General features: G+C 44.5%; 1 protein-coding gene across 1 annotated transcript in view; it reads right to left on the bottom strand.

Moving 5' to 3' along the window:
• Positions 1–25,160, bottom strand: part of TRABD2B (TraB domain containing 2B) — a 284,203-nt gene that overhangs the window by 23,323 nt on the left and 235,720 nt on the right. The window contains exon 5 of the mRNA XM_065071440.1: positions 24,081–24,171. Within this exon, the coding sequence (XP_064927512.1) occupies positions 24,081–24,171 (91 nt within the window). The remainder of the gene's footprint in view (positions 1–24,080; positions 24,172–25,160) is intronic.

The raw sequence follows: 25,160 nt of genomic DNA, 5'->3' as shown, positions 1-25,160 counted from the left end.
GCCACAAGGCTGTGGTGGGTATAAACATGCTAAGGTGGGAAGAGCATGGGGCAGACACAAGAGCTCAAAGTAGACTAACGACGTGCTTGTCACAGCTGGAACTGAGCTATTGCTGGGATTTCTGTTCCCGTTGACTTTCTTCTCCTTGCCACCAAAACTATGCCTCATGTTCTGATCTGTCAGTAACTCCCTGAGACGCTCAAGGTAGGAGCAGCCCCCACATCAGCCCACATCTGCCAGCTCAAGGCTGGGGCCACCGTTTGGTTCCTTGAATGGTCTTAGAGACGTCTGAACACATACTTTCCACCTTTTAACACCTACTGTTTTGTTAACATGTTTACCTTGCTCTGAGCTCCTAGTAAACTAGAACCAGTAGAGAGAGGTGCTTTTATGGGTTGAGCTTTTAGAAACCACTTAAGACGACTGGCAGCTCACTTCTTATTAAAATTAATGAGTTTGGGCATCAAAATCCCAGTGGTGGCTTTGAAAGCTTCTAGCTTAATTGTTTCCACTACCATCACATGAGCCACAGGTTGTAAACTCGATATATCAGAACATTCTTTGGGAAGAGAATAAATAAACACTGAAGAAACGTTAAAACGGTGTAACCTAAAGAGGGTTATAAACTAACCACTTGTACTGCTGAGTTGACATAGGGGGAACAGCTCCGCTGTGGCAACTGCGTTTTACATTTGGTCGATACTTGTTCCATTATTCCTGTGCTACTAATAATTACCCCAAGATCTAGGAGGGGCTGTTGAAGGCTGTATGTTGATGCACACTTCCTTCTTTCAAAAACATGTATTTTGTTGGGTTGTTTTTTTGTAAACTGATTAAATCTAGAGGCTTAGCTGTTTTCAAATCTGATCATCATCCTACAGACATTCAACTAGAAGTAAAATCAAAGCTTTTAATCCCACAGAATACGGATATTTAATCCAAATACATTGTAAGAATATTGAAGGATTTTAATTCAAAGTAAGGCAGCCTTCCCATCAGAAGATAATTTTCCCATTGATTTCAGTAAAAATTCTACTAATACGAGGGGATTCAATTTATTAATATTCTGAATCTGCTTCCTTTTCACAAAAAAAGAAGACAAAAACTTCCCATCTGCAATAGGATACCTGGGCAATACATCTCCCCATTGCCTGAAGCTTTACTGTTAGACTCAACTGATCATTTAATGGAGTATTTCATGCCTTTCCTTTGGTCTCGGTCTCAATGCACTCTGTTAGCACAGCTGCACTGCATGAAACCATGGGGATATCCTACACTTCTTTTCCCACTCCTTCAATAGTGCTGAGACAGCTTTTCAAGATACGTGGTTATTTTTGAAGCCAGAGAAAAAGCAGGGCTAGTTTTCAGTTTGTGAGGCCACAGTGCTTCTGCTGAAGAAAGAGTGAGAAAGTACCACGCAAATATCTTGGTTCACACAAAGATCTCAGAGATTTTTCATTAATAACTTGATACAACTCCAGGCTTAGAGGTTCCACCCATTTTGAAATCTATCATTCCCACACAGGGTGGTCTTTGAGAAACTAAAAGTATTTCAGGCCCTTAGGTGGGTTTTTTTCCTCATCTTTGACCTTAATTTCCTTCCCTGGGACACACAGTTCTGCAAAACAACTTCTCTAAAATAAAAGAGTCAAAATAAGAAAACTTGCGGAGTCTCAGCAAATACCCTACACGGCTTGGTTCTAAGGTACAGCAAACAGAGTGAAAACAGGAGAACAATTCTTCTTTCTAGTTACTGAAAACACTTAATCCACAGACAAAGACCTCAATGGTTTTGTTTCACTTCTGATGAAATTTGCCATCCTTTTCTAATTCTTTTCAAGAATTAAAAGAACAAAACAAAACACACAAGTAGTTTAGGCTGAGCTGAATGCTCCTTTAGGCTGCCTCAGCATTTCTCTTTCTGCCTTGTGGTCTCTAATGTCACTCTGTGCTGGCGCTGACAACAGAAAATGGACTCATCATCAGGATTTGCTGGGGTTATCGAGTGCATCTGGTCAGAAAAATGACGTTAACGTCATGAAGTCCTGTAACAGTTTACTTTCATAAGTTCCAGGCTTAAAACTGCCCAGGTCCCACTTTCATTCAACTCCAAGCCACCTGGCAGTCCAGCTGTGCCTTCCTCCTTACCCAGGCAAGCATCTTCCTACCTCTAATGCCAGGTATCCAATTTCCACAGCTAAGAGGAGCGTGACCATCTCTGGGCTTAATAAGCACCTCTGTAAGGCAAACCTGAGCATCCACATTTTATTCCTGCTCTGAACAGCGCCTGCGAATAGCCCACCCTTCCCCACCGGGGAAGGCTGCATGGTGTTAATACAACACGTTGCACCACACCTCGAATCCAACAACAGGGATTTTCCCAACCAGCAATTCATTGATAATTGTCTGAATCACAGAATCCCAGAATGTCAGGGGCTGGAAGGGACCTGGAAAGCTCATCCAGTGCAATCCCCCCATGGAGCAGGAACACCCAGATGAGGTTACACAGGAAGGTGTCCAGGTGGGTTGGAATGTCTGCACAGAAGGAGACTCCACAACCCCCTGGGCAGCCTGGGCCAGGCTCTGCCATCCTCACTGGGATGAAGTTCCTTCTCAAATTTAAGTGGAACCTCCTGTGTTCCAGTTTGAACCCATTGCCCCTTGTCCTGTCACTGGTTGTCACCAGAAGAGCCTGGCTCCATCCTCCTGACACTCCCCCTTTCCATATTGATCCCCAGGAATGAGTCCCCCCTCAGTCTCCTCTTGCCCAGCTCCAGAGCCCCAGCTCCCTCAGCCTTTCCTCACACGGGAGATGCTCCACTCCCTCCAGCATCTTGGTGGCTGCGCTGGACTCTCTCCAGCAGTTCCCTGTCCTGCTGGAACTGAGGGGCCACAACTGGACACAATATTCCAGGTGTGGTCTCCCCAGGGCAGAGCAGAGGGGCAGGAGAACCTCTCTGACCTACTGACCACCCCCTTCTAACCCACCCCAGGTACCATTGGCTTCCTGGCCACAAGGGCCCAGTGCTGGCTCATGGTCACCCTTCTGTCCCCAGGACCCCCAGGTCCCTTTCCCCTACACTGCTCTCTAATAGATTGTTCCCCAAGGGGATTATTCCCCTGAGGGGAACATCAGGCAGGGCAGACCCCACTGACGCCTCTGCCCACCGACCCTGACTGAGTGACGCTAATAACGTCTGGGGTGAGTCCCATTGAGCCCGGCTTCAGCAGGGCCAGGAGTTTGCCCTTGGCTTTAGTTCATTAGAGAGGCCATGTCTTTGCTGACCATATACATCTCCCACACAACTAAATCATTAATCTATTTTTCAGCAATTGTGTTCCCTCAGATAGGCGCAGAATTTTCAAAGAGGCGGGTTTGCCAATTTGTTATTTGCATCTCGTCTTTGTAGCGCGAGCAACGGAAAAGTTTTGCTCAGAAGACTGCCACGCTTCGCACGCGCTTCCAAGCACAGCAGCGGGGCTGCGGTTTTCTTGCTTTAATTTTCAGAACTGTCAGACAAGGAGAGATTTTGTTTCATCCAGAGAGAGGCTGCGGTGATAGCGAGGAATGTGCGATGTGGCAGCTTCACCCTTGCACCACCGTTCTTGGGATGCACCCGGATGACAGCCAGATGCTAAGTTAAGGGCGCTTATTATAGATGAATTCTCATAAATTCCAGTTTGGGTGTCTTTGTCAAGGGAGGAATTCGTCAGTCCCTCGCACACATCCTTGCTCCCCTTGCCACAGGCCACAGAGACATCTGCTTCTGGCTTTTTTTCTCGTACGCATCCCTCATGCAAACCCACGAGATGGGCACCAGAATGTCCTGTCCCACAAAGAGTTTTATATTTGTCTTCTCTTCCATGCCAGGATGAAACTCGGATTTTCAAAGCTCTTGGGAGAGCAGCAAACAGGAGGAGAACAGCAAACCAGGCAGAAATCCTAACCCAACCCAGCATAGGTTATATGGCCTCTAACTGGAGATATGAAGTATGGATTCAAACCATCGTATCTCACATAGAACAGAGTCATAAAATGCGAGGGATTGGAAGGGACCTGGAAAGCTCATCCAGTGCAATCCCCCCATGGAGCAGGAACACCCAGATGAGGTTACACAGGAAGGTGTCCAGGCGGGTTGGAATGTCTGCACAGAAGGAGACTCCACAACCCCCCTGGGCAGCCTGGGCCAGGCTCTGCCACCCTCACCAGGAACAAGTTTCTTCTCATATTTAAATGGAACCTCTTGTGTTCCAGTTTGAACCCATTACCCCTTGTCCTACCATTGGTTGTCATCGAGAAGAGCCTGGCTCCATCCTCCTGACACTCCCCCTTTCCATATTGATCCCCATGAATGAGTCCCCCCTCAGTCTCCTCTTGTCCAGCTCCAGAGCCCCAGCTCCCTCAGCCTTTCCTCACACGGGAGATGCTCCACTCCCTTCAGCATCTTGGTGGCTGCGCTGGACTCTCTCCAGCAGTTTCCTGTCCTGCTGGAACTGAGGGGCCACAACTGGACACAATATTCCAGGTGACACCGGTGCACACCACCGTGGAGTTCATAATCATTTTTCTTTTTTACTGCAAAAGAGAGTAACTCCAAAGATGAGATGAAAGAATTAGATTCTCACCATACCTGACTTATCTGAGCTGCTTCAGGTAAGCACCATAAATTAACTAGGAAGAATTCGTGCTCAAGAAACAGCATCCTTGTGAAATATCTGATTATTCATTCACCTGATTGGATTAATCATAATTAAGTTATTTATGTAAGATGTAGTTGCCTTAGGCCTGTATGCTAGAGTTAAAGATTTCCATTTCTTATTTGGAAACAAAATTGTTTTTTGTTCAGAGTCGACTGCATCTCATGAGCAGTTAAATTAGGTTAAGTAAGTTAAATTAGATTACGGTCCACCCAAAACTTGGATGGTATCTGTGGACTCAGAATTCACATCAGAGTATTTCTTTGGGAGGAAGCACTGTTGTTCAAGACCTTAGTTTGAACAGAATTTTGGTCTTCAGTATGCACACACGCACACACGTATACGTATAAGCAAACCCTCAATGAAGGGAAAAGCTCGTGAGTTCAAAATATTCTCATGGATGCTGATGTTCTCCTTCGCAGCTTGAGAAACTATGAAATAAGAGGAGTAGAACTTTTGTTATCTACTCCATTTCATTAAAACTGGAGCTGATTGAGGACACGGGAGAAGAAATGCAAGCTTTCTGCAACTTGAGCAGCTGAATTTGCTGAAACATTTATAACATCCCATTTCCACATTTTCATTTGAATATTTTTATGTCAGAAAACTCAAAATGTCTCATTTCAGCACTTTCTGAACAAAGCTTTTCTTTTTTTTTTTTAATTTTCTGTTTTCAAAGACTTTTTTGGCCTTTTTTGTCTAAAAATTGATCTCAGTGAAACAGAAAAACCCAACTAATAAATAAAAATGACAAAAAAACCCCCACCAAACAAAACCCAACCCCTGACTTCAAAAATGTCCTCAAAATGTTCCACTTCAGATTGCTCTGAACTTATTTCCCCCTCTCGACTCTTTGGTTCAATTCTTGAACTGAAAATCCTTTCTTCACACATCTTTAGTGCAAACAGTGTAAGCTCCAACAGATGGGTTGTGCCTGCAGAGGAAGGACAGGTCAACCCTCCAGTCTCTATCTCCCACATTAATAGCAAATAAGAACGTTTTCTGCTTCATCTCAGACTATTCCCTAAACCTTCACCATCTTACTATCACCATACCAACCTAGTGCTAAGCTATTTCTGCACGGGTAGTTGTTTAAGCAAAATATTCATAACACAGCCACCTTTGCTACCTCATGGTCTTATGGAAGTTGTACTTGAAGCTCCCTGGACAGAACACATCTATTCCATAGATCAAGATGGGCTCTTTTCTGCTCAAGCATCCTGGCTCAACATGAGAGCACGGAGCTATCCAGCTGTCCTGGGACATCTGGTTTGTTCTGGAAGTCTACTTCACAGAGGCAAGGTCTTAATATTCAAATTACAACTCCTATATGACAGAATCACAGAATGTTAGGGATTGGAAGGGACCTCGAAAGATCATCCAGTCCAATCCCCATGGACATGGCTACGTCCATGTACCACTGAAAGAATTGCCACATAACATTAACTGAAGCATTTCGGTGACTTCTGATGAACTTTTGAGTGCTGACTTCACAATGAATTTTCAATGTTTCTGCTTTTCCTCCCTGATTTTGGGCAGAAACAAATGCTGGTATTTTCAAGCTTTATTCCACACATTTTCTTCTGTTATTGCTTGAAAACCACTAATAACAAGAGTAAATATAGGGCTCTTTCCTTTTAATAACTTTAAATAAACACATATATATTGCTCTAATAAAGAACAATAGTGGACTTATTATTGGGCAATATAATCTCTGCTTCCTCTTTATAAACCCTCTGATCTTTCTGTGTTTCTTCGAGGTGATGTCATATTAATTATACACAGCAGATTTTTCAGGTGCTGGAAGTCAACTTCCATCATTCAACAGGTTCTGCAAAGCATAAAATTCTTACATGGTTTGGCCCAATCCACAACACTGAAGTTTCTTCGGGTCTAATTGTGACATTTCAAAGTTTTAGTTTGGGCTTAGGCTTTGGGCCAGTTCTAATTCTACAGCATATTTACGGTGCTTTGGGCATCGTCTGGGAAACCGGACAACGGCGACCAAATGCCACCATCCCATCTCAGCAGTTACCATCTCAGACTCCAATGACTGGAAAGCAAGGGCTGAACAAATCCTTCTTGCTCCTCCAGCTGCCACCATCAAACTGGAAATACTCACCCAAACTCATCTCTCTCCTACATCCATTTAAAGTCAATGGAGCTCCTGATGCCTATGGCTGTCTGCTTCTGTCTGGTCATCACCAGCTTTTGGGACACTGAGTTGCATATTCATGGATAAACTCAGGTTTGCTAACTCAGTGCAAAACTGTTCTCATCTCAGGCATTGCTATTCCCAAACCATTCCTGACCTCTGTTTAAGCACCGAAAAGAAAGCGAGGATGCATTTATTCCATCCGACGAGTTGTCATCAAGGCAAGGTTCAAGATTAAGAAACTAACTGACAAAAAACCTCCTGAACTGGCGGCTTAATGCTGATTTCTCAGTAGAAAGACAGGTAATACACAACTGTTACCTGCATCTGACTTGTTTGCAATTCAAACTGAATTCTGCTCCCAAACTGTCTCCCTTGGGAATCACCTTCCCTTCTCTGCTGGATCCTCCAGAGAGAAGAAACACCTGCAGGAGTCCATATTTTCCATCACATCTTAAAAACAAACTCTGTACAGAGACATAACTGAGCAAGGTACCAAACGCCTAGTTGAATGACTAAAACATTTTTTACTGACTTCAGGCTTAATTTAAGGTCAGATTATTCAGTGTATGCCCGGCACTGTCTCCTGCACTCCCCTCTGATGCCCTTGAAGCTGGGCCCTGGCAGAGAAGAGATCCTGGGTGGATCGCAAGTCGGTACAAGCATGACAACTTGTTTTCCTTAAGTACTCTGTTCAGCCCAGGCTCTTACGGTTGCAAGACAACAGATAACGCAGGCACATAAGCAGCTGCTATCACTAGGAGGAGACAGACATGGAGCACTTAAACTGAGCAGCAGGCAGAAGCGTGGAACCAAAGAGCCATAACAAGACCCTGCCTGCAAGAGACCCCACATCTGTTACACCAAATTCACTTCTCCTCGCTGTAGCTGACACCGTAAAACGTCTGATCTGCTCAGCCACTGATGGCTGCTGAGCTAAAAAAAGGACCACGGAGCCAGCCTGCCTTTCTCTAAAACACCGTTATAACCCATTGGCATTGTTTTTATCACACAGCCCGAGTGTTTCCAAGAAAAGAACAAAACAGCTGTCAGAAACCGCGTTCGGACAACACTTCGGCCTGTCCGTGGGCATTTTTACTGCACCGCAATGGACAGAGCCCTTGAAGGCAGAGGAGTTGTTCCTCCAGACTCCTCTTGCTTTAACGTCTAATGCTGTTGTATCAACTCTAATGTTAATGGACTTCACATAAGGTCTCTCTACATATTAGTCTGGTTTCACCTGGGTCCCCTCTCTGTATTAACTCATGCTGATGAAACTGCTTGTATCAAATACTTATTTCTGTCTGACAAATCCATCCTTCATTAAAATTCTTCATTAATGATGCACACACATTGCTCCTGAAACCTTAAGGAATAAAATAAGGTTTTATATTATCTTTTTTGGTTGTTAATTGAAACCTATGAGATTAGACCTTGAACTACAGCTTGAATATCTAGGAGGCATCTGAGGCCACAAGAAAGATTGATTTTTAATGAAGTCAGGCAGATCTCACTGAGTAGTCACAATCAACAGGGCCCAGGTTATCTCCTCTTAAAGCAGGAGAACTTGCACTGACCCCAGACCATATCTCTCCTTCATTGCAATGTCTATTATTTTTATTGGTACATTTAAGAATCCCCAAAATAAACCACACACATGTTAAAGAGCTCCATCTCAGCAAGCTGCCAAGTGATGGGTACGAGATGGTGACAGGCAGATACAGCCAGAGCATCACGAGGATACAACGACACAGCACCCAGCCATCCAAAAGCCTCTGCAGCCTCCCTCCCTGAACTCTGCCCCGGACCCCATCGCAAAGGGGCTTTGAGGGCTCACCGGCTCCGAGGAGTTTCCAACACAGCTGAAAATGCAGGAGAAGGAGGTTCTGGCATAAAGGCAGTGATTCCTTCCTCCTGCATCCATCTGGTCAGCACTGCCCACCAGGACAGGAGTCATGGAGGTCTGCTTAGGTGCCCTGCTAAGAGCCTCTGCCGAGAAAAGGGGGACAATGATGGGTCTTTCGGAGCCATGCTGGTGCCAGTCATGTTCCAATGAAGGGAAGGGAGCGCATGTCCATGTGTGGCTAGAAGGGACTTTCAGTATCAGGCCAGCTGGCTTTCCTGACCAGAGAGATACCAAGATCCTCAGGTGCCCTTTGTGTAATCCCTGCAGATTTAATTTGTCAAGGAAAAATGATAAATTAGACTGGGGACCGACAGTGGTTGAAACCTCCTTAACCAGGGGTGCTCTGTGAACATGAACAACAAATAGCTCTTACCACAAGCCTGAGCAGACCCAACTTCTACATAAACTGTTTATACAAAGACAAACATACACAATATCAGCAATTAAGCCCAGCTCTCCTCCCATGAGGAGAACCCCACACGGCAGTGAGTGAAACACCAGGAAAATAGAAACCACTTGTACTGCTGCTCCCCAGAGCCCAGTAAGTCACTTGGGAAGCCTCCTCCCTCCATTGTACGCACATGTGTGTTTTATTTGTTTATTTATTTGTTTGTTTGCCTAGAAATGCTTTATCTAAGTGCCAGTTGTTTGAGAAGGTATCACAGCTTAGTATTTGTAGCACTACCTAGATACTGAAAAGCATTTAATATCACGAGCCTAACAGACGTCAGAGACTCATCAGAACTATGCCCGGCATCTGGCAGAGGTTCTAGCAATCACGTTAGCTTCTCATCACTACTCAGAGCTGGAACACTTTCTGTGACCAAACTAGGACTTCTCCCGAGGCGGTGCTGTAATCAAGCTCAAACTACAGAAAAGCCAATATTCCTTTGCCAGCAGAAAGTTTTTTATCTCAAAATCACTCTTCCATTCTTAGAATAATTTGGTAATTCAAAGTTAGCTTTTTTTAGTGTACGTTATTAAAGTGAATTGTCTTCTCCATCCACAGAGGGTGCGCCATCCTATCACCCTCATGGGATCAGGTTGTCTCTGCAGCTGGTGGTGGCCCTGCACTGGAATACTCCCTTCACTTTTAAAGGGTCTGGAGGAGCAAGGTTTCAACTTCTACGCTTGCAAACTTCATTCAGCTTTCACCACTTTTTCTTAATCCACACTGAATAGAATTTCCTTGCTAGTTCTCCTGTAAGGACTTCATCTTTTAATAAGTGAGGACTCCTCTCTGTCTCAGACCACCTTCCACTGCAAGAGCTGGATTCACAGCACAGGTCAGGGACGCTGCCTTAGCCAAAAGGGCCTACAGGGAACCCCATTTTCTACTAAGTTGCCTGCACAGCCGAGCTGAATTTATATTTGTGTCAGACACAGAAAACCTTTGACTTTTTTTCCTGCTCTCGCAGTCTACACCGACAGGTAAGATCAATCCTGGACAGGTGATGTCTCACCTCACAGGTGTGAGATCGACAGGCAAGTACCAGGAGACACTAAGCCCAGCAGCAGAAAAAGCCCATACAAATCTGCTATTGCTGGAAGCAGTAAACACCCCTATGGCGAAGTGCTGAGAGGAGCGGGTGAGCCCCAGGCACTGCGAAGGGGACTCGGTGAGCTCCGTGTCACGCTCTGCAGTGGCACAGATGTGTCTCACGTTTATCTGGAGCTGCCGGTACTTGCACAGCTCCCCGGGCACATCAAATCCCAACAGGGGAGGGACTGCCCACTGGTTTTGAAGCACAGAAATGACCTTACAACCCTTGAGATTGTAAAGGTGGTCTGTATTTACAGCGCTGGACACACGGGGGATAACTACGCCCAAGACGTGTATAAATTTTCAGTAGCTGTGAGCTTGGTTAAATGCAGTAAACGTTACATATTCATGAACGTTTTAGGAATGCCTATACGTATTCATAACCTGTCCCCGAGAAGGCGTTTCTTATTACAATGAGTTCTAGGAAACCATTTCCATGGTCTCCACCTCCTGGTTGCAGCTGTGCAGTGATTGTGAACCCAGGTCCTCTTCTCTGTACACTGTACCTTTGGCCTGATGTGATGAGCTGGTTAGAACTCAGACTGCTGAGTTGGTTAAAACTGGTGTATTTCCTGTCCTGCACCCAAGTTTCTGTTATCTAGTTCACCCAAGGTTTTTTATCTTTGCAAGGCGTCAGCAAACTCCCGTTTCTCGCACAGTAAGTTGCACAAAGCTAAGCAAGGCTAGGCAAGAGTGATGCGGGCTAAGGGTTAGCTCTCTAGTTCTTTAAGTGTTAATTAGTTAATTGTTAATTCCCTGTATCAGTTTAGGGGTTAGTAGTTTAATTAATGCTAAACTAACTGCGCTATCGTAGTTTTCCTTGTGGAGTTAAAACTCCCTTTGCGCTCCTGTTTTCCACGTGCCCATGGAGATGACTCCCCACCTTGCACCAAGACAGCGGGAAGAAATACAGCAAAGACTAAGAGACGCGGTGCTGGTGGGGCCACATGAGCTCTGCAGACAGATCAGCGTGGGCCAGGTAGCACCACCACCTCGTGCTGTTGAAATGCTGCCCATGTAAGATGCTTTAATTAAATCCACGGTAATGATTCATCTGACTCATCTCCCTGCGATGAGACTAAGCGCTTGGGGCTGCCCCACCGGGCCTGCTGAGGCAGAGATGTTAATCCTGAACAGAAGCACGGGCCACTCAAGCAATGCTCTTCCCTGAGCCCATAATGACACCCTCACACACGTCTGTCTGTCTCTCTGTCTCCTCTCTTTTCCAGTAACACTTAATCTGACAGACAGTTGTAACTGAATTATCCCAAGCACCACAGAGATCACAAAAGAGCGTATAACCTTATTTATATGAAAATAAGCAGGAAGGAGTCAGGCTTTATAAGGAAAGGCTCAGGTATGAGCTCAGCCCTTTCCTAGACACCAGAACCCAATGATGAGAAAATCCATAGGACCCCTAGACCTCACTCATCGGGTCTGTTGTCCCTGCCTTGGGAAGGCAGGGGAGATAAAGGGGAAGGGAAGTGGGCCAGTGCAACCCAATAGCAAAAGAAGAAAATAAACTCAGTCTCCTGCCCCATCATCTCATTTAAAACACTTCTGGTTGCCTGTGCATTTCATTTGCTGCTTTTCACTGATTTGACTGGGAATTGCTGACCATTCAGCAATGATTGCTATCAGTATAGATGCTTGAAAACATAGAAATTACCCTAAATTCATGGCTGCTTTTGTAAAACAAACAAAAAAAACCCCTGTTAACTCTGCTTTCTTTCAAGTCAATGTCCTTTCTCCTTGAGGGGGATGTTTCTAAAATTGCTTCAGGGATTTAAAACCTCAATGCCTGCTGAACGTCAATGGACGTTGCACTTCCCAGTTTCATTTGTGACCCAAAACGTAATCTATTATACATACAAGTTTGATACACGTGCAAATTTCTTGTTTAACATTAGCAAGAAACCACATGCCTCTAAGGGAAGAAAGAGAATTCATTTCTCACAAATGCAAAACAAGGTGTGCTTTGACAAAATGGCAGCAAATAGCCAATCTGTGCATCTATTGCACCCGTTGACCGTAGGTCAGTGAGTAAAATGACACTCAACAAAACCACGTGCGTCAAAACTGGAGTCAGAGGTGAAGACACAACGAGGTCCTTCAGATCTGCATCTGCCAGGATAGGAGAAGCAGAGGGAGAGCCACCCACTGATCTGGACCGAACCACCACCAGAATTATCCTGGTGTTAGGCAGCCTCGATTCCTAGCACTGCTGATTCCAGAAATCAGCTTTTTCCCTTCAAAGTTCATGCAGGGACTTCTGGATCTTCCTTGTGCTGGAATACGATGCCTCAATTCTGTGGGTGTTAGGAATAATTCCTTAAAATGACTTGAAATGCCACAAATGCAGGCAACGTTACAACTGAAACCCACCACAGCAGCAGAGATTTACTGCTCTCCCTGTAGAGAACCACGTGAGTTTATTTCAGCCAGCAATGTTTTATTTGCCCTTCAGAAATTAGGAGGAGACAATACCACAAAAGTATTTGAGATCCATGTGAAGCTTTTTTAGCCACTGTGGATTGGGATTTGCATTCCAGAGGTATAATGAACGCAGAGACACAAAGATGTACGCACACAACATTATTAAACCCTTGTAGATTATCCCAGTCTCACCCAATAACTTTGCCTTTTCTTAATGATGCTTGTATGTATATGAACTATAGCCTTTCGCAAAGCTCAACGCCAACAGCAGCAGCTTTGGAGGGGCTGAACAGCAGACCAGTGTAGTCCTCTGTGTTAGAGCTCTGCACGGGCTGTATCATTTTTCTTCAATGGAGGGAGAAACTGTTTATCTGGGAAGGGTTTCACATCAAGGACAATAGGGAACTGTTTAGCTCTCCACAAATAGGCTGGTATGCAACTTCCGAGCACTCTCCAAGGAAAACTTTGGAACACTAGCTACGTATTTTCAGCAGGGATTTCATGTAAAGTAGTTAATGCCCCACATCCTTCATCCTGATTTATTCCTGCTTCACTGCGCTGCACTCACTTCAAACACAACATGGGGCTCATCTCAGGGAATATGCACTTTGATCACTGGGGACTCCACATTCGTATTGGCCATTCGAACATAAACAGGGATGTGCTGTCTCGACAGAGGTATTTCTGTGACTGCCTTTATTTTTACAAGACTAATTTGGAAATGTGAAGCTGGGGTCAGATGAGAGGAGATTCAAAGCTAGTGGCCAGGCAGGGCACTGGATACCAAAGAGCTTGGAGCTTGTCTACGACTTGGCTGCTGAGATGCTACAGGTTAGCAGGCAAGTTTTAGTATCCCTGATTTGACGTATGTCATAGGAGGCAGTGAAGAAGGGCTTCAGTGTGCTCTTATCCACAAACAAGAGCACTAAATTAGGTCTCTTCCTCTGGAAGCTGCGACCAGCAGAGAGTGGCACTCACAGACTTGTGAGCTGGTCCCATCCCCCACACACGGCAGAAAATGGGGAAACATCCCCAGGCTACTCCTTCCATCAACACTGGTCCCCTGTGCCACCAACTGTTTTCTCATTGAAGTCAACAGGAGTTATGACCACAGTGAGTGTGTATTAGGGTAATTCTTGGTGCTGATTTCCATAGCAGGACAACTGCGGTCTGTGCAATCACCAGCCCAAAGAAGAGGTCAATGCAGAGGCCCACACAGATAATTCAGTTTCTGTCAGTCACTCCCTGTGTCTCAGTCTTTATCTCTAGATTTGCATGTATTAATTCTAGAACTGGATTACTGCACTGGTGTATTTTTAGCAACCATGATTGCAGGAAATTGTCTTCATTCAGGCTGTTCTTTCATCGTACCAATTGACAGCCATTATGTCTATATCCATGTACAACATCTGATCTGGTTTTCCTCCCTCCTGTTTCTATTCACAGGTCCATTTTTCATCCTCCTTGGAATGCAGAGCATTTGGAAGTGTAGGTGGAAAGCCAAATTCTTTCAACACCCACTAATAGAAATTTGTTTTATTAATTAACTTTGTGGGAAGAAAGAAAAAGTAAGAGAGCTGATCCTCTGCTCTGGAATCATGAATCACTGTGCAAGAGAGGACACGTCCAATGAGACACCAGAGGCCACTTCAGAATGAGTGAGCAACCCAGTTGCTTTTTTTGGGAAGTCCTGAGTCAAACAGAGCAGATTAATCCCCAGGAAATGGGAAACACATTGGCATGACGTTCGCTTGCATGGAGCACGAGCTCCAGAGAAGGGTGAACCTCCAAAGGTTCTGGATGTCAGTTGAGTTTGTGGAAGGGTTTTAAAACCTTAAAGCTTCTCTGAAGTATATCTGATCTGGACCTGGGCACAGGATTCACAAAACATGATTTGCTGGATGAATTAAACTCTTTGCATACTTTACCGATTATATATTAATTTACTTTGACTTCTCATAAAAATGATTCAATGGTCATGACATAAAAATGTATTCGGGATTCTAAGTTATTCACTGTGACAAATGCTTAATATATTCAACATTCTTAATTTACTAGTCCTGTTGTAAGAACTTTCCTTTTGTTTGGCATTCCCACTCCTACTACTACTAGCACTTAACTAGGAGGAGCAGCTGATACACAGTTCTAAAGGGACACCCACACACTCATTCCAGACCCCAAGCTGGGCTGTGGTCAGTGTGAACCCACCTGGCTTGGCTGAGATACTACAAGTTGTTACAACTGAGAGGTATTTCCCACTGAAGTGGATGAGAAATGGCACAAGATCACATTGCATATGTGCTTCAGGACTGACATTCTACTCGTGGGGGCAACTCAGAAAGGTGTAAGTGAATTTCACAGCTTGCCACAACAAGATCCACCCACAAGGAGCCATTTAGCCATGCCATCAGTCACATAATGTTATTTAAACTGTGAAGAATGCCCCTGTGAACACCCTGTCACCCATGAAAGATGGAAAATGTACTTGTCAGTGTATTCCTATGTAGAAATCTGTATCCCCAACTGTTTCCTTTTAAGGCACTATTCTTGAAGGAATTTTAAGTGAAAGTGTCAATGAAAAAAAGTCATTGACTCCCTTTCTTCCTGTTCCTTTTTTAGGAACTCATGCATGTTAAGGAGCTCCCTGCAAGCAAAATTACTGGCAATTACACTCATGCTGAATCAAGCTCCCCTATTGATTGCAACACAACCCACAGAGCTCTTGCTGAAGGAAAAGAAGCGGGCTCTGGAAGTGGAAAAGCTCTCTGTCCTAACCTGTGAGGTGTCTCTGCCTGACAACGTGACAGGGAAGGTAAGGGAAGCCGGAGCTGCAAGGACAATGACAGCAAACAGACCACAACCTTCCTTAGATAAACGACATCTTTCAAATCATCCAATACCACTTGATACCTTTGAGCCCCTTGAGCCGTTACAAAGTGCAGCTGCACTTCAGCACAGATTGATGTCACTTGGGACGGAGGCCATCAATCCACAGGACAAGTGCAGGCTGAATATACACACACAAACCTCACACCATCTCACTGTTTCAATACAACACTGGAGAGAGGATGCGGCAATTCTTCCAAAGGCTTAAATAGTCTATTGACACTGACTTGAGCATGGAGCCCAAGTTCTTCAAACAGGAGGGGGACTCATCTCACAAAATGATTAGTCATCTAAAACTAGCCAGGCATCTACTGCAAGCAAGTTGTGCCGGTTGCCTGAGCCACCCATGAGTAGTTCTCTAGAAAAGTCAGTCTTTTTACATTGACTATAACAAGTGTCTGCACAACTGTGTGAACATACTCTTAGTTATCTACCAATTCCCTCACAGCTCCTCACAACCAAAGACAGGAGACAATCAGCAACAGTCTCACATTAACAACCACCTCTAAAAGCTACTGGCACCTATAGAAACCTTGTTGTTGACTCCAGCGCGCTTTGGATCAGCTTTATCTTTAGTAACTAAAGACCAGAATTTTAATCTTACACTAACAACCTCAGGGTGAAAACATCTACATTAGTGTTGGCTGGAAGCAGAAAGAGGATGAAAAAAATCTGTTTCTCCTGTGGAAACAAGAACTCCAAAATTTGGCTAGGAAATACAGTAAGAACTAGCTCTGAACTTTTTAAGTCTCCAAGGCTCTGTAAGTTGACTGTTAGATAGTTTATGGAGCATGAGATATAGATCTCCTAAAACCAATAGGTTGCAGAACAGCAAAAAGCCTAGAGACCTTCACACTGGCTCAGGATGGCTCAGTGAGCAAACCACCCTGGAGCAAGATAACTAAGCCCAGGTCCCTGTGTGCAAGTTCCCAAGGATTAGAATGATACGGAATATAAAACTTTTCTTTCTCTCTTTTTTTTTTTTTTTTTTTTTTTTTTCAAAAGAAACCAGAAGTTTTACCAAGGATAAAATCATATTTTAGAGAAAAGTGAATCTTCTCACTGGGGGAACTAGTCAAGCACAAAATTCCCAAGAAGTTGGTTCCATGTTCTTCTACCAACACCACAAATTATCCTGCCCTTTCACAGATATTCTTTGGTAGCAAGCTGCTAAATTCCAGTCTTTCAGAAATTAAATATAACAAGGGAAAGTGTAGAGTCCTGCATCTGGGCAGGAACAACCCCATGTTCCAGTATAGGTTGGGGAATGACCTATTAGAGAGCAGTGTAGGGGAAAGGGACCTGGGGGTCCTGGGGACAGCAGGGTGACCAGGAGCCAGCACTGTGCCCTTGTGGCCAGGAAGCCAATGGTACCTGGGGTGGGTTAGAAGGGGGTGGTCAGTAGGTCAGAGAGGTTCTCCTGCCCCTCTGCTCTGCCCTGGGGAGACCACACCTGGAATATTGTGTCCAGTTGTGGCCCCTCAGTTCCAGCAGGACAGGGAACTGCTGCAGAGAGTCCAGCGCAGCCACCAAGATGCTGAAGGGAGTGGAGCATCTCCCGTGTGAGGAAAGGCTGAGGGAGCTGGGGCTCTGGAGCTGGACAAGAGGAGACTGAGGGGGGACTCATTAATGTTTACAGATATATAAAGCGTGAGTGTCAGGAGGATGGAGCCAGGCTCTTCTCAGTGACAACCAATGACAGGACAAGGGGTAATGGGTTCAAACTGGAACACAGGAGATTCCACTTAAATATCCGAAGAAACTTGTTCCTGGTGAGGGTGTCAGAGCCTGGCCCAGGCTGCCCAGGGGGGTTGTGGAGTCTCCTTCTGTGCAGACATTCCAACCCACCTGGACACCTTCCTGTGTAACCTCATCTGGGTGTTCCTGCTCCATGGGGGGATTGCACTGGATGAGCTTTCCAGGTCCCTTCCAACACCCGACATTCTGGGATTCTGCGTTTGGTGCTTAAAGGCGGCCTAGAGAACATGCAGATACTCTGAGTAATGTGCTGCTCAGAAAGTGACAGGACAATTAATTTCTATGGCTGAGAACTCATGAGTTGACTTCTCTACCACATCTTAGAGCTTTTCTTCAACCTCTTTCCCCCAATAGTCACTTTGGCTGGCTCAGAACCTGTGCTTTGTGGCTGCAAGGTAATTACAGGCACAAAGACAAATTGCAAAGGAAGAGATTTTAAAGGCACGTGGGAATCTCTTGAAAATGTAATGTGCATATTTTCACGGCTAAATATTTTAAGCATTAAGTAGTTATATTCTCCGATGTTAGATGAGGCAATAAATTTGTCAATGCATGCTGATGAACCCCATTTAATCCCTACATACCTCTTATTGCAAATGATGCTGTCAGAGAAACCTCCCTAAATGGGTTTCCTTCTCTTCTGAGGGAAGGAAGCGAGTGGAGGGAACATGATCTTCAGGCGAAAGATCAAGCGAAAGATGCAAAGCTTTACAATAGGATTAAGAAGAACTGCAGTATCCCAATGGGGAGAATATTCCACGCACAGGGAAAAAACAGTATGCATTTTCCCCTGTCTCAGAAGAGATGAGATCCAGGATGGGCTAACACCGCCCCAGCTCTTATTTTTTTCTTCAGTTAACTCACTTGTTCCCAATGAAAGTATCACACCTCTCTTTTTTTTTTTTTAAAACTTTTTTCTAAATAATATTTTACTTATTTCACTATAAGTTTCATGTTCTCCCAAACACATCCAGAACACTAACTACTAAGCACAGCAAAGTAACCCCGTCTGCCCTGGGACCAAAAAGCCCAAGTTGCCTGGGCATTGCAAGGAACACGGCAACTGCTGGGAGACTCCTGATGGTTCCAATGCCATTAAGTTTCTGGGATGTAACCTATTGAAATGTCAGCTTTTACCAATTTTGGGCTGCTGGGATTCACAGAATCGACTGGGTTGGAAAAGACCTCATCGAGTCCAACCCTTGGTCCAACTCCAGTCCATTGACTAGATCATGGCACTAAGTGCCATGTCCAATCTCAGTTTAAAAACCTCCAGGGCCGGTGAGTCCAGCACCTCCCTGGGCAGCCATTCCAATGCCTGACCACTCTCTGCAAAGAATTGCTTTCCAATATCCAGCCTAAATTTCCCCTGGCAGAGTTGAAGCCCATGGCCCCTTGTCCTATTGCTGACTGCCTGGGAGAAGAGACCAATCCCCACCTGGCTAGAACTTCCCTTCAGGTAGTTCTAGAGAGTGCTGAGCTCACCTCTAAGCCTCCTCTTCTCCAGACTAAACAAGCCCAGCTCCCTCAGCCTCTCCCCATAGGGCTTGTGCTCAAGTCCCTTCACCAGTCTTGTTGCTCTTCTCTGGACCTCAAACATTTTCCCATCTCTGCATACCAGCTCTTGAAGGTTATGGATTCTGATGGAGCACAAAGGCTGCACAACTGTGTGGTTGGGTTGTGCTTCCATCCCAAAAGCATTCACAGCAAAGAAAGTTCCACCGTGAGACAGAGCTGAGGAGGGAAGCCAGGGTCACACCTGCAGGATGCTATAGGAAAAGCTGAAGGATCAGCCTCTGTGCTTCAAAAAGAAGGAAAGAAATAAGTTACAACAGCAGAACCACGTTGCTTTGACTGGGCCAGGGAGTTCAAACGTAAGGAGGAAGGGTAATTAATTTCCACAGCAGAGCTCTGAGAGTTTACAATCAACTCTTAGATGGGCAAAAATAAAAGCTTGTCCTGCTTTCTCCCATTCTGAAAGAAGGCAGCATTGAGTATAATATCGGAAAGAGCAGTCTGATGGAAATGAGTGTGTTTTTCTGGCCGAGGGTACGGTGTGCGGAACGCCAGGGCTTGGCGGTCCTGAGAACCCAGTAACAATAGAGTCATCATGGACACAGGTGCTTCCGGGATTGATCTTGCAATTTGGCTGTTTCCAATTAAATGTGAAGCAGCTGTGGCCCTTTATCTGTTCAAGTCACTGGAATCCATCTGGGGGAAACTTTCTCCCATCTCCTCCTCCTCCCCACCCCATGCAGCTCTGCTTTCTGAAGACAGACGGGGCAGGAATGGCCAACTGGCAGAAGCCCCACCAAATAAAGCAAAAAATAAAATAAAATAAAAAAAAAACAACATAAAAATTGCTTTTCTTATCTTATTTTATCTTCTTATCTCAGCGCAAAGCAATGAGATACTGATTCAGCCATTCATTTTCCAGTGCCTTCATTTGGGTACAAGGAGGACAGCCAACTAAACAAGGACAGCAAATACGAATGCTGTTAAAGGTTGCCAGGCAAACAGATTTGGGATGCTTTCCTTTAGGCAACAAAATAAACAAATGAAGCCAACATGAGGATAAGTTCTCCAGTGTTTATGGCACTGTTCTACATGCTGAGTACAAGGCGATTTCTTTTATAGAAATGGACTGAGCTTTAAAGAAGGTATTTTCAATAGTCGGCTGGTGGGCTTCTGGAAGCGGCTCAGGAAGGTCAGCAATGGGCCACCAGGCACATCAACAGCAGCCAAGGGGTTTCAGAAATCCAGTTGGTGAGAGCTCCCAAATAGCTCCACACCAGCTAAATGTAATGTACATGAGCTTTTCACTGCCAGTTCATCGATTGCAGAGCCACCAAAGCCCTCCATGGCTTGGCTATCTTTTCTAGCTGCCAAGCTCTCACTTTATTTTTTCCCCTTAAGAAAGGTAGAACTTGGCTCAATATTGTGCTTGTCAGTAGACAACAGAAATGTGAGACTCTAGGTGTTTGTTTGGGTTGACTCAAAGAGCAGCCATTTCACAACCCATGCTCTGCATTTCGGACAGAGGAAGCCAACAATCCTCTGGCTTTACCCAGTCTGTATGTAACTGAAAGCATAAACAGCTTTGGCTTTGTCCTGTTTCGCTCTTCCCAAGGCTTTTCTGATACACAGGGACAGTACTAGTTATTTTCTAAGAAGATATTATCTTGTCCTTTCTGAAACTGAAATGGATGGCAGAACTGAAACATCTATACCAGACTACCCCACCTATTTATGATACCACTGCTTCATTATTATTGAACAATAAAGCTCAGACTAATCATTTCAATCATAATAATCATACTATCTAGGAAGAGAGATATTAAATAAAAACAGTATTTGCTTTTTTGGCCAGTCAGCATTGGTAGCAAGTAGGATGTAGCATGTGTGTTTTGCTGAAATTACTTTCATTGTTTCAAATAATGAGCATTCTGACTTAACCTGAGAAAGACTGTCCTGCAACTTACTGTCCAGAAGTCATTCTTACTCAGCCAAAACAACCCTCGGTTTCAATGTGACATACCCCCAAATGTTCCTACTGGGCACAACCCATCCACAACGATCCTCTTCTGAACTTCCCTGGCCAGAACATAAGCATACAGCTGCTTCAGTTTTCTCCAGCCCTCGCATTGTTTCCATGTGCTGTCCACCCCCAATCTCCACATTACAGTCCAGCTGATCTTCCCTCAACACAATGCAATGTTTCAGTTGTCGGTGAGTGCCAGAACGCGATGTAGTGGGCTTGATTCCCTTATAGAATTCACTTGGAAGAAAAGCAGAAACGTCTCTTTTCAGTTTCAGCGTAAGAGAGAAATACTTATTTCATGCATGGCTCCAAAAGAATCAAGATGAGCACACCTGCATCTCTACAATCTATAAAACAACTCCTGCTTGCAAGCAGCTCACCATTTGTTGAGCTTCTACTTGTTTATTCTATGTATACCTGTGCCTAGGCATAGCTACTACGCCAAAAAATGGTTTCTCTTCTGGGCCTTTCTAGCTGTTTTCAAATGGGTTTATTTCACCTTTTGAAAAGGAAAGAGAAGAGCAAAAAAAGATGGGCAGAAAAAATGCAAGGTTCCTTAAGACTCTCAATTACAGCAACATAACCCCAATGCCACAACAATTAACTGGCGGTGCTTTCTGAATATGCTGTCGACTTTTATCATAACTGTGTTTGATTAGACCTTTTTTTGCGGCCCAGCCAGAAATGTTAAAATACAGGCTATTCGCAAAAAAAGAGAGAGAAAAATATTTGCAGCAGCCTCCTCCTTTTTAAGGGGGAGCCCCAAACACTTGTGCTGGCTACAGCCCCAGGACAATGGGGCTGACAGTGAAAACAGGACAATGAAAACACCACCTCTGATGTGCAGGTCTCGAGTCTCTATTTTCTTGTTTTTATTTTCTAAAGCAAGCTGTTTCCTGTCAATGTATTTAAATTATCTTTATTAAAACTTGGTATATGTAATATATAGACTATAGTATATATATAGACTATAGAAACTTTCTATAGTCTTCTACCATTTCTGCACCTTGAATAATGCAGCTAAGTAGCAACTCGGGATCTCTTTGTCATGCCATTTCTTTTTCTTTCTGTATTCTCATCCCAAACCGTCCAATCTGCCTGGATCATAAGACCACAGGAACACATCCATCAGCAGAACATCTAATCTTTAAGGAATACAACAATCCGCTCTCTCTCAACTCAATCCAGTACTCATGCACATCAGTATAGCACTTAATACAGTTTTGTACATTCAGTGTTCTGGACAGACACCATTGGAATTGGAGTACTAGTCCAGAAAGGAACCAACCTGCCCAACGCACTGGTCTGGAGCTGGGAATAGAAGCTACCGAGTGTAGGGTAATTCAGCTCAGGACACATGCATCGTTCCAAGTGCATTTTCCCCATGGACCGATAATTTTAGAGAAGACACCACGAACAAGAGACACTGCTGCTAAGGTGGGGGGATGCATACAAAGAGGTGCCCCATGTTGCAAGTAAGTCAACACTAGGCTGTGGCTTTGTTTCAAGTTTCCTGCCCCACCACATTATTTCAAGTCCGTGATGATGTGTATGGACTTATCTCAAGACCATAAAGAGCAGAGACTATTCTTGGACTTCTCTCGCACTACTGTATCTTTCTTTCTTCTCAAGGGCTTGCAAACAGCCAATAAATTAATAGCCTAAGAATTTCCAGTTAAAATACTTTTCATGGGAAGACGATACTTTCAACTAAATGAAAATTGCTGAGGAAAGTGCCGGCTTCCCTGGAAGGCAAGTTTATTTGTCAGAAACCTAAGAAGGGTATACTTCAGCTGGTTTGGTATTGTCTGCTTCATTCTCCTGTTTTGCCATACTTTTAGACACAGACATTTTTGTTGATTTTAGCTGAAATTTCCAGCCCTGCCAGTTACAGTGTTTAATGCTCTTGCTGTGCCATGTTGACTTTTCTCCCTCTGCCAAAGTGCTTCTTAAAGCACCTCTGAAGATACGCTCTTCCTTGTGCTTGATAGCTTTTTCTTCCTCTTTTCCCCATTGTTATTTAAGACTGCGCTTTTATTGCTCAACATCTTCCAAGAAGCATTTAGGACAAATGCTCTGTCAAAGACACTTATGTACAGTTGAGCCATATTATATTCTGTATGAATCATTGTGGGTATTTCACAAACAAGGTTAGATCAGCCAGATTTTTCCACTATATTAAACATAGCTTTTTCAGACATGGTCTACACTTGCCCTGTGATTAATCCTGCATATTGAAACTCAGCTCATATTTGGACCGTGTCATGTCTGCCCACCAGGGACAGGAGCATGCCACTAACACGTTCTCCTAACGAGGATAACAATCCCACCACAGAGCCATCTCAGCCAACTTTTATCTGCAGAAAGCAGGGGAAAGGTTAACTTCCCAAAGCTAGATGGTGTCTCACCAGACCTTCCAGCTTTCATGTCTATGATATCTTCAGACAGAGACCTCATCTAAATTGCCAGGAAAAGAGGAAAGTCCAGGGGAGAAAGTCTGTTTCCCCACTTGAGGACAGTTTTGTGCCATGTTTTGTCTTATACTAATGAAGATTGCCAAGAGCGTGGCAATCAATCCTTCTTGCCTGCTTCACTTGATCAGATGAACGGAGAAGCTCAGGGAATATCAAATTGCATTTTACCTACTCAACACGCTTTCCAAGGTGCATCTGCTACGTTAAATCTGGTCCTCCAGGCAAATCTGAAATCACAACTGAAGAAGAGCAGCCTGACAGAGAGGCCTGGAAAACGAAGCTGGTGGCAGTCTACTGCCCTGCAATGGAGAGGCAACTAATACCCCATGGAGAGAAAGAGATACAACAGCTATGGGGGAAAATGAGCATAATGAGATGTTTCTTGAAAACAGAAATAAACCGTGGTAGCTCCTCATCCAGTACAGTTAAGCAGCTATGATATGAGTAATGTCCATAAATGAAAAAGAAAATAAAATAGCCACAGAAGCTCCATGTGTTTCCAAACTCACACTACAGATGCTTTACAATCCACTTTTCTCTGGAAGTTGCATGGGCAAGAGAGGTTCCTCACTCCCTTACCCACCTCCTCTACTAAAGCATTAATTTTGCTCAGTCACAGAAAAAGAGAGAGAGAGAAAAGGAAAGGAGAGAAGGTGATTAATAATCTGTGGGCAGCTGCTTACTTTCCAATTGGTTGTCCGGGAGGGGTGTGCTCCACTTCAAATCCTGCTTGTCTCAGTACATCAATCACAGTGTTGTTACCCAGGAAGTGACCTAAAATACAGGTAGAAAATAGCACTGTCATTTAAACGGCTCCTCTCACTCGCTCGAGTTTCTCCTGTTGGAATGACAGGTTTGGGAGGCAAGGTTACCAGAAGCTTGGCCAGCTCCAAAAGGAAGAAAAGCATGTTGTACAATTGCTGGAATACAGACTCAACTATTCACCACGTTGCCCACTGCAGCCTTTGGCAATGGCCAGGGGAAGAGACGGCGCACAGCCCAATACGGCATTCTTTCACCTTATTCACCCTCCCTCCCCTCACATGGCCAAGGGACTGGGTGGATAAAAGAAATTCTAGAGGAATTGCTAGTCTAGTCTTCCAATGTGGCCATATTTAGTATGTGCATGGACTAAATGAACTCCTAGCACAGATATCTAGATGACTCTGTGGTGGCGAAAAGAACATCACTAGGGCTTTACTCATGGTCCTAGAGGACTTTTCCAACCAAAATGATTCTATTAACTGGAACAACTTAGACCCCCAGATGTCCGCCCTGCCCACTGGTGTTCATGGACATCTGCTTACAAAGCAGCCCTGAAGCTGCTGTACCACACGCTCAGTGCTCATCTACCTGAACCAGCAGTGATGCCAGAATTGCTTCATTGACCGCTCAGCCACCTGCACACCAGGGTAGGGAGGAGCTGGGATGGTAACATTATCTCTCCCAAAACCTGAAGATTTAGTTCTGTAAATCAGGGCTCTTTGCTGAAGGTGTAAAGGTCGCATTCCTATTCACAGTAGTAACAAAGAGCCCAATCAGTCCTGCAGCATATATGGGCCTTGAAAGAGTTTACTTAAGGGAGTCCTATACACTTGAGGTCTGAACCAAATCCCACTGGAGTCAATAGGGGCCCTCAAAGGGCTTTGGGTACAGACTCAATAAAGCAGTGTAATCCCTCCAAAGCTTTCAACGTATTGTCAGAGTTTGACATTGATTTTAAGATGGGTTAGACATATAAAGTAAGGAGGCAAGAACTCCAC

Source organism: Columba livia, chromosome 8 (assembly GCF_036013475.1).
Source record: "Columba livia isolate bColLiv1 breed racing homer chromosome 8, bColLiv1.pat.W.v2, whole genome shotgun sequence".
NCBI classification, from domain to species: domain Eukaryota; kingdom Metazoa; phylum Chordata; class Aves; order Columbiformes; family Columbidae; genus Columba; species Columba livia.
This window is presented reverse-complemented; position numbering and strand designations above follow the sequence as displayed.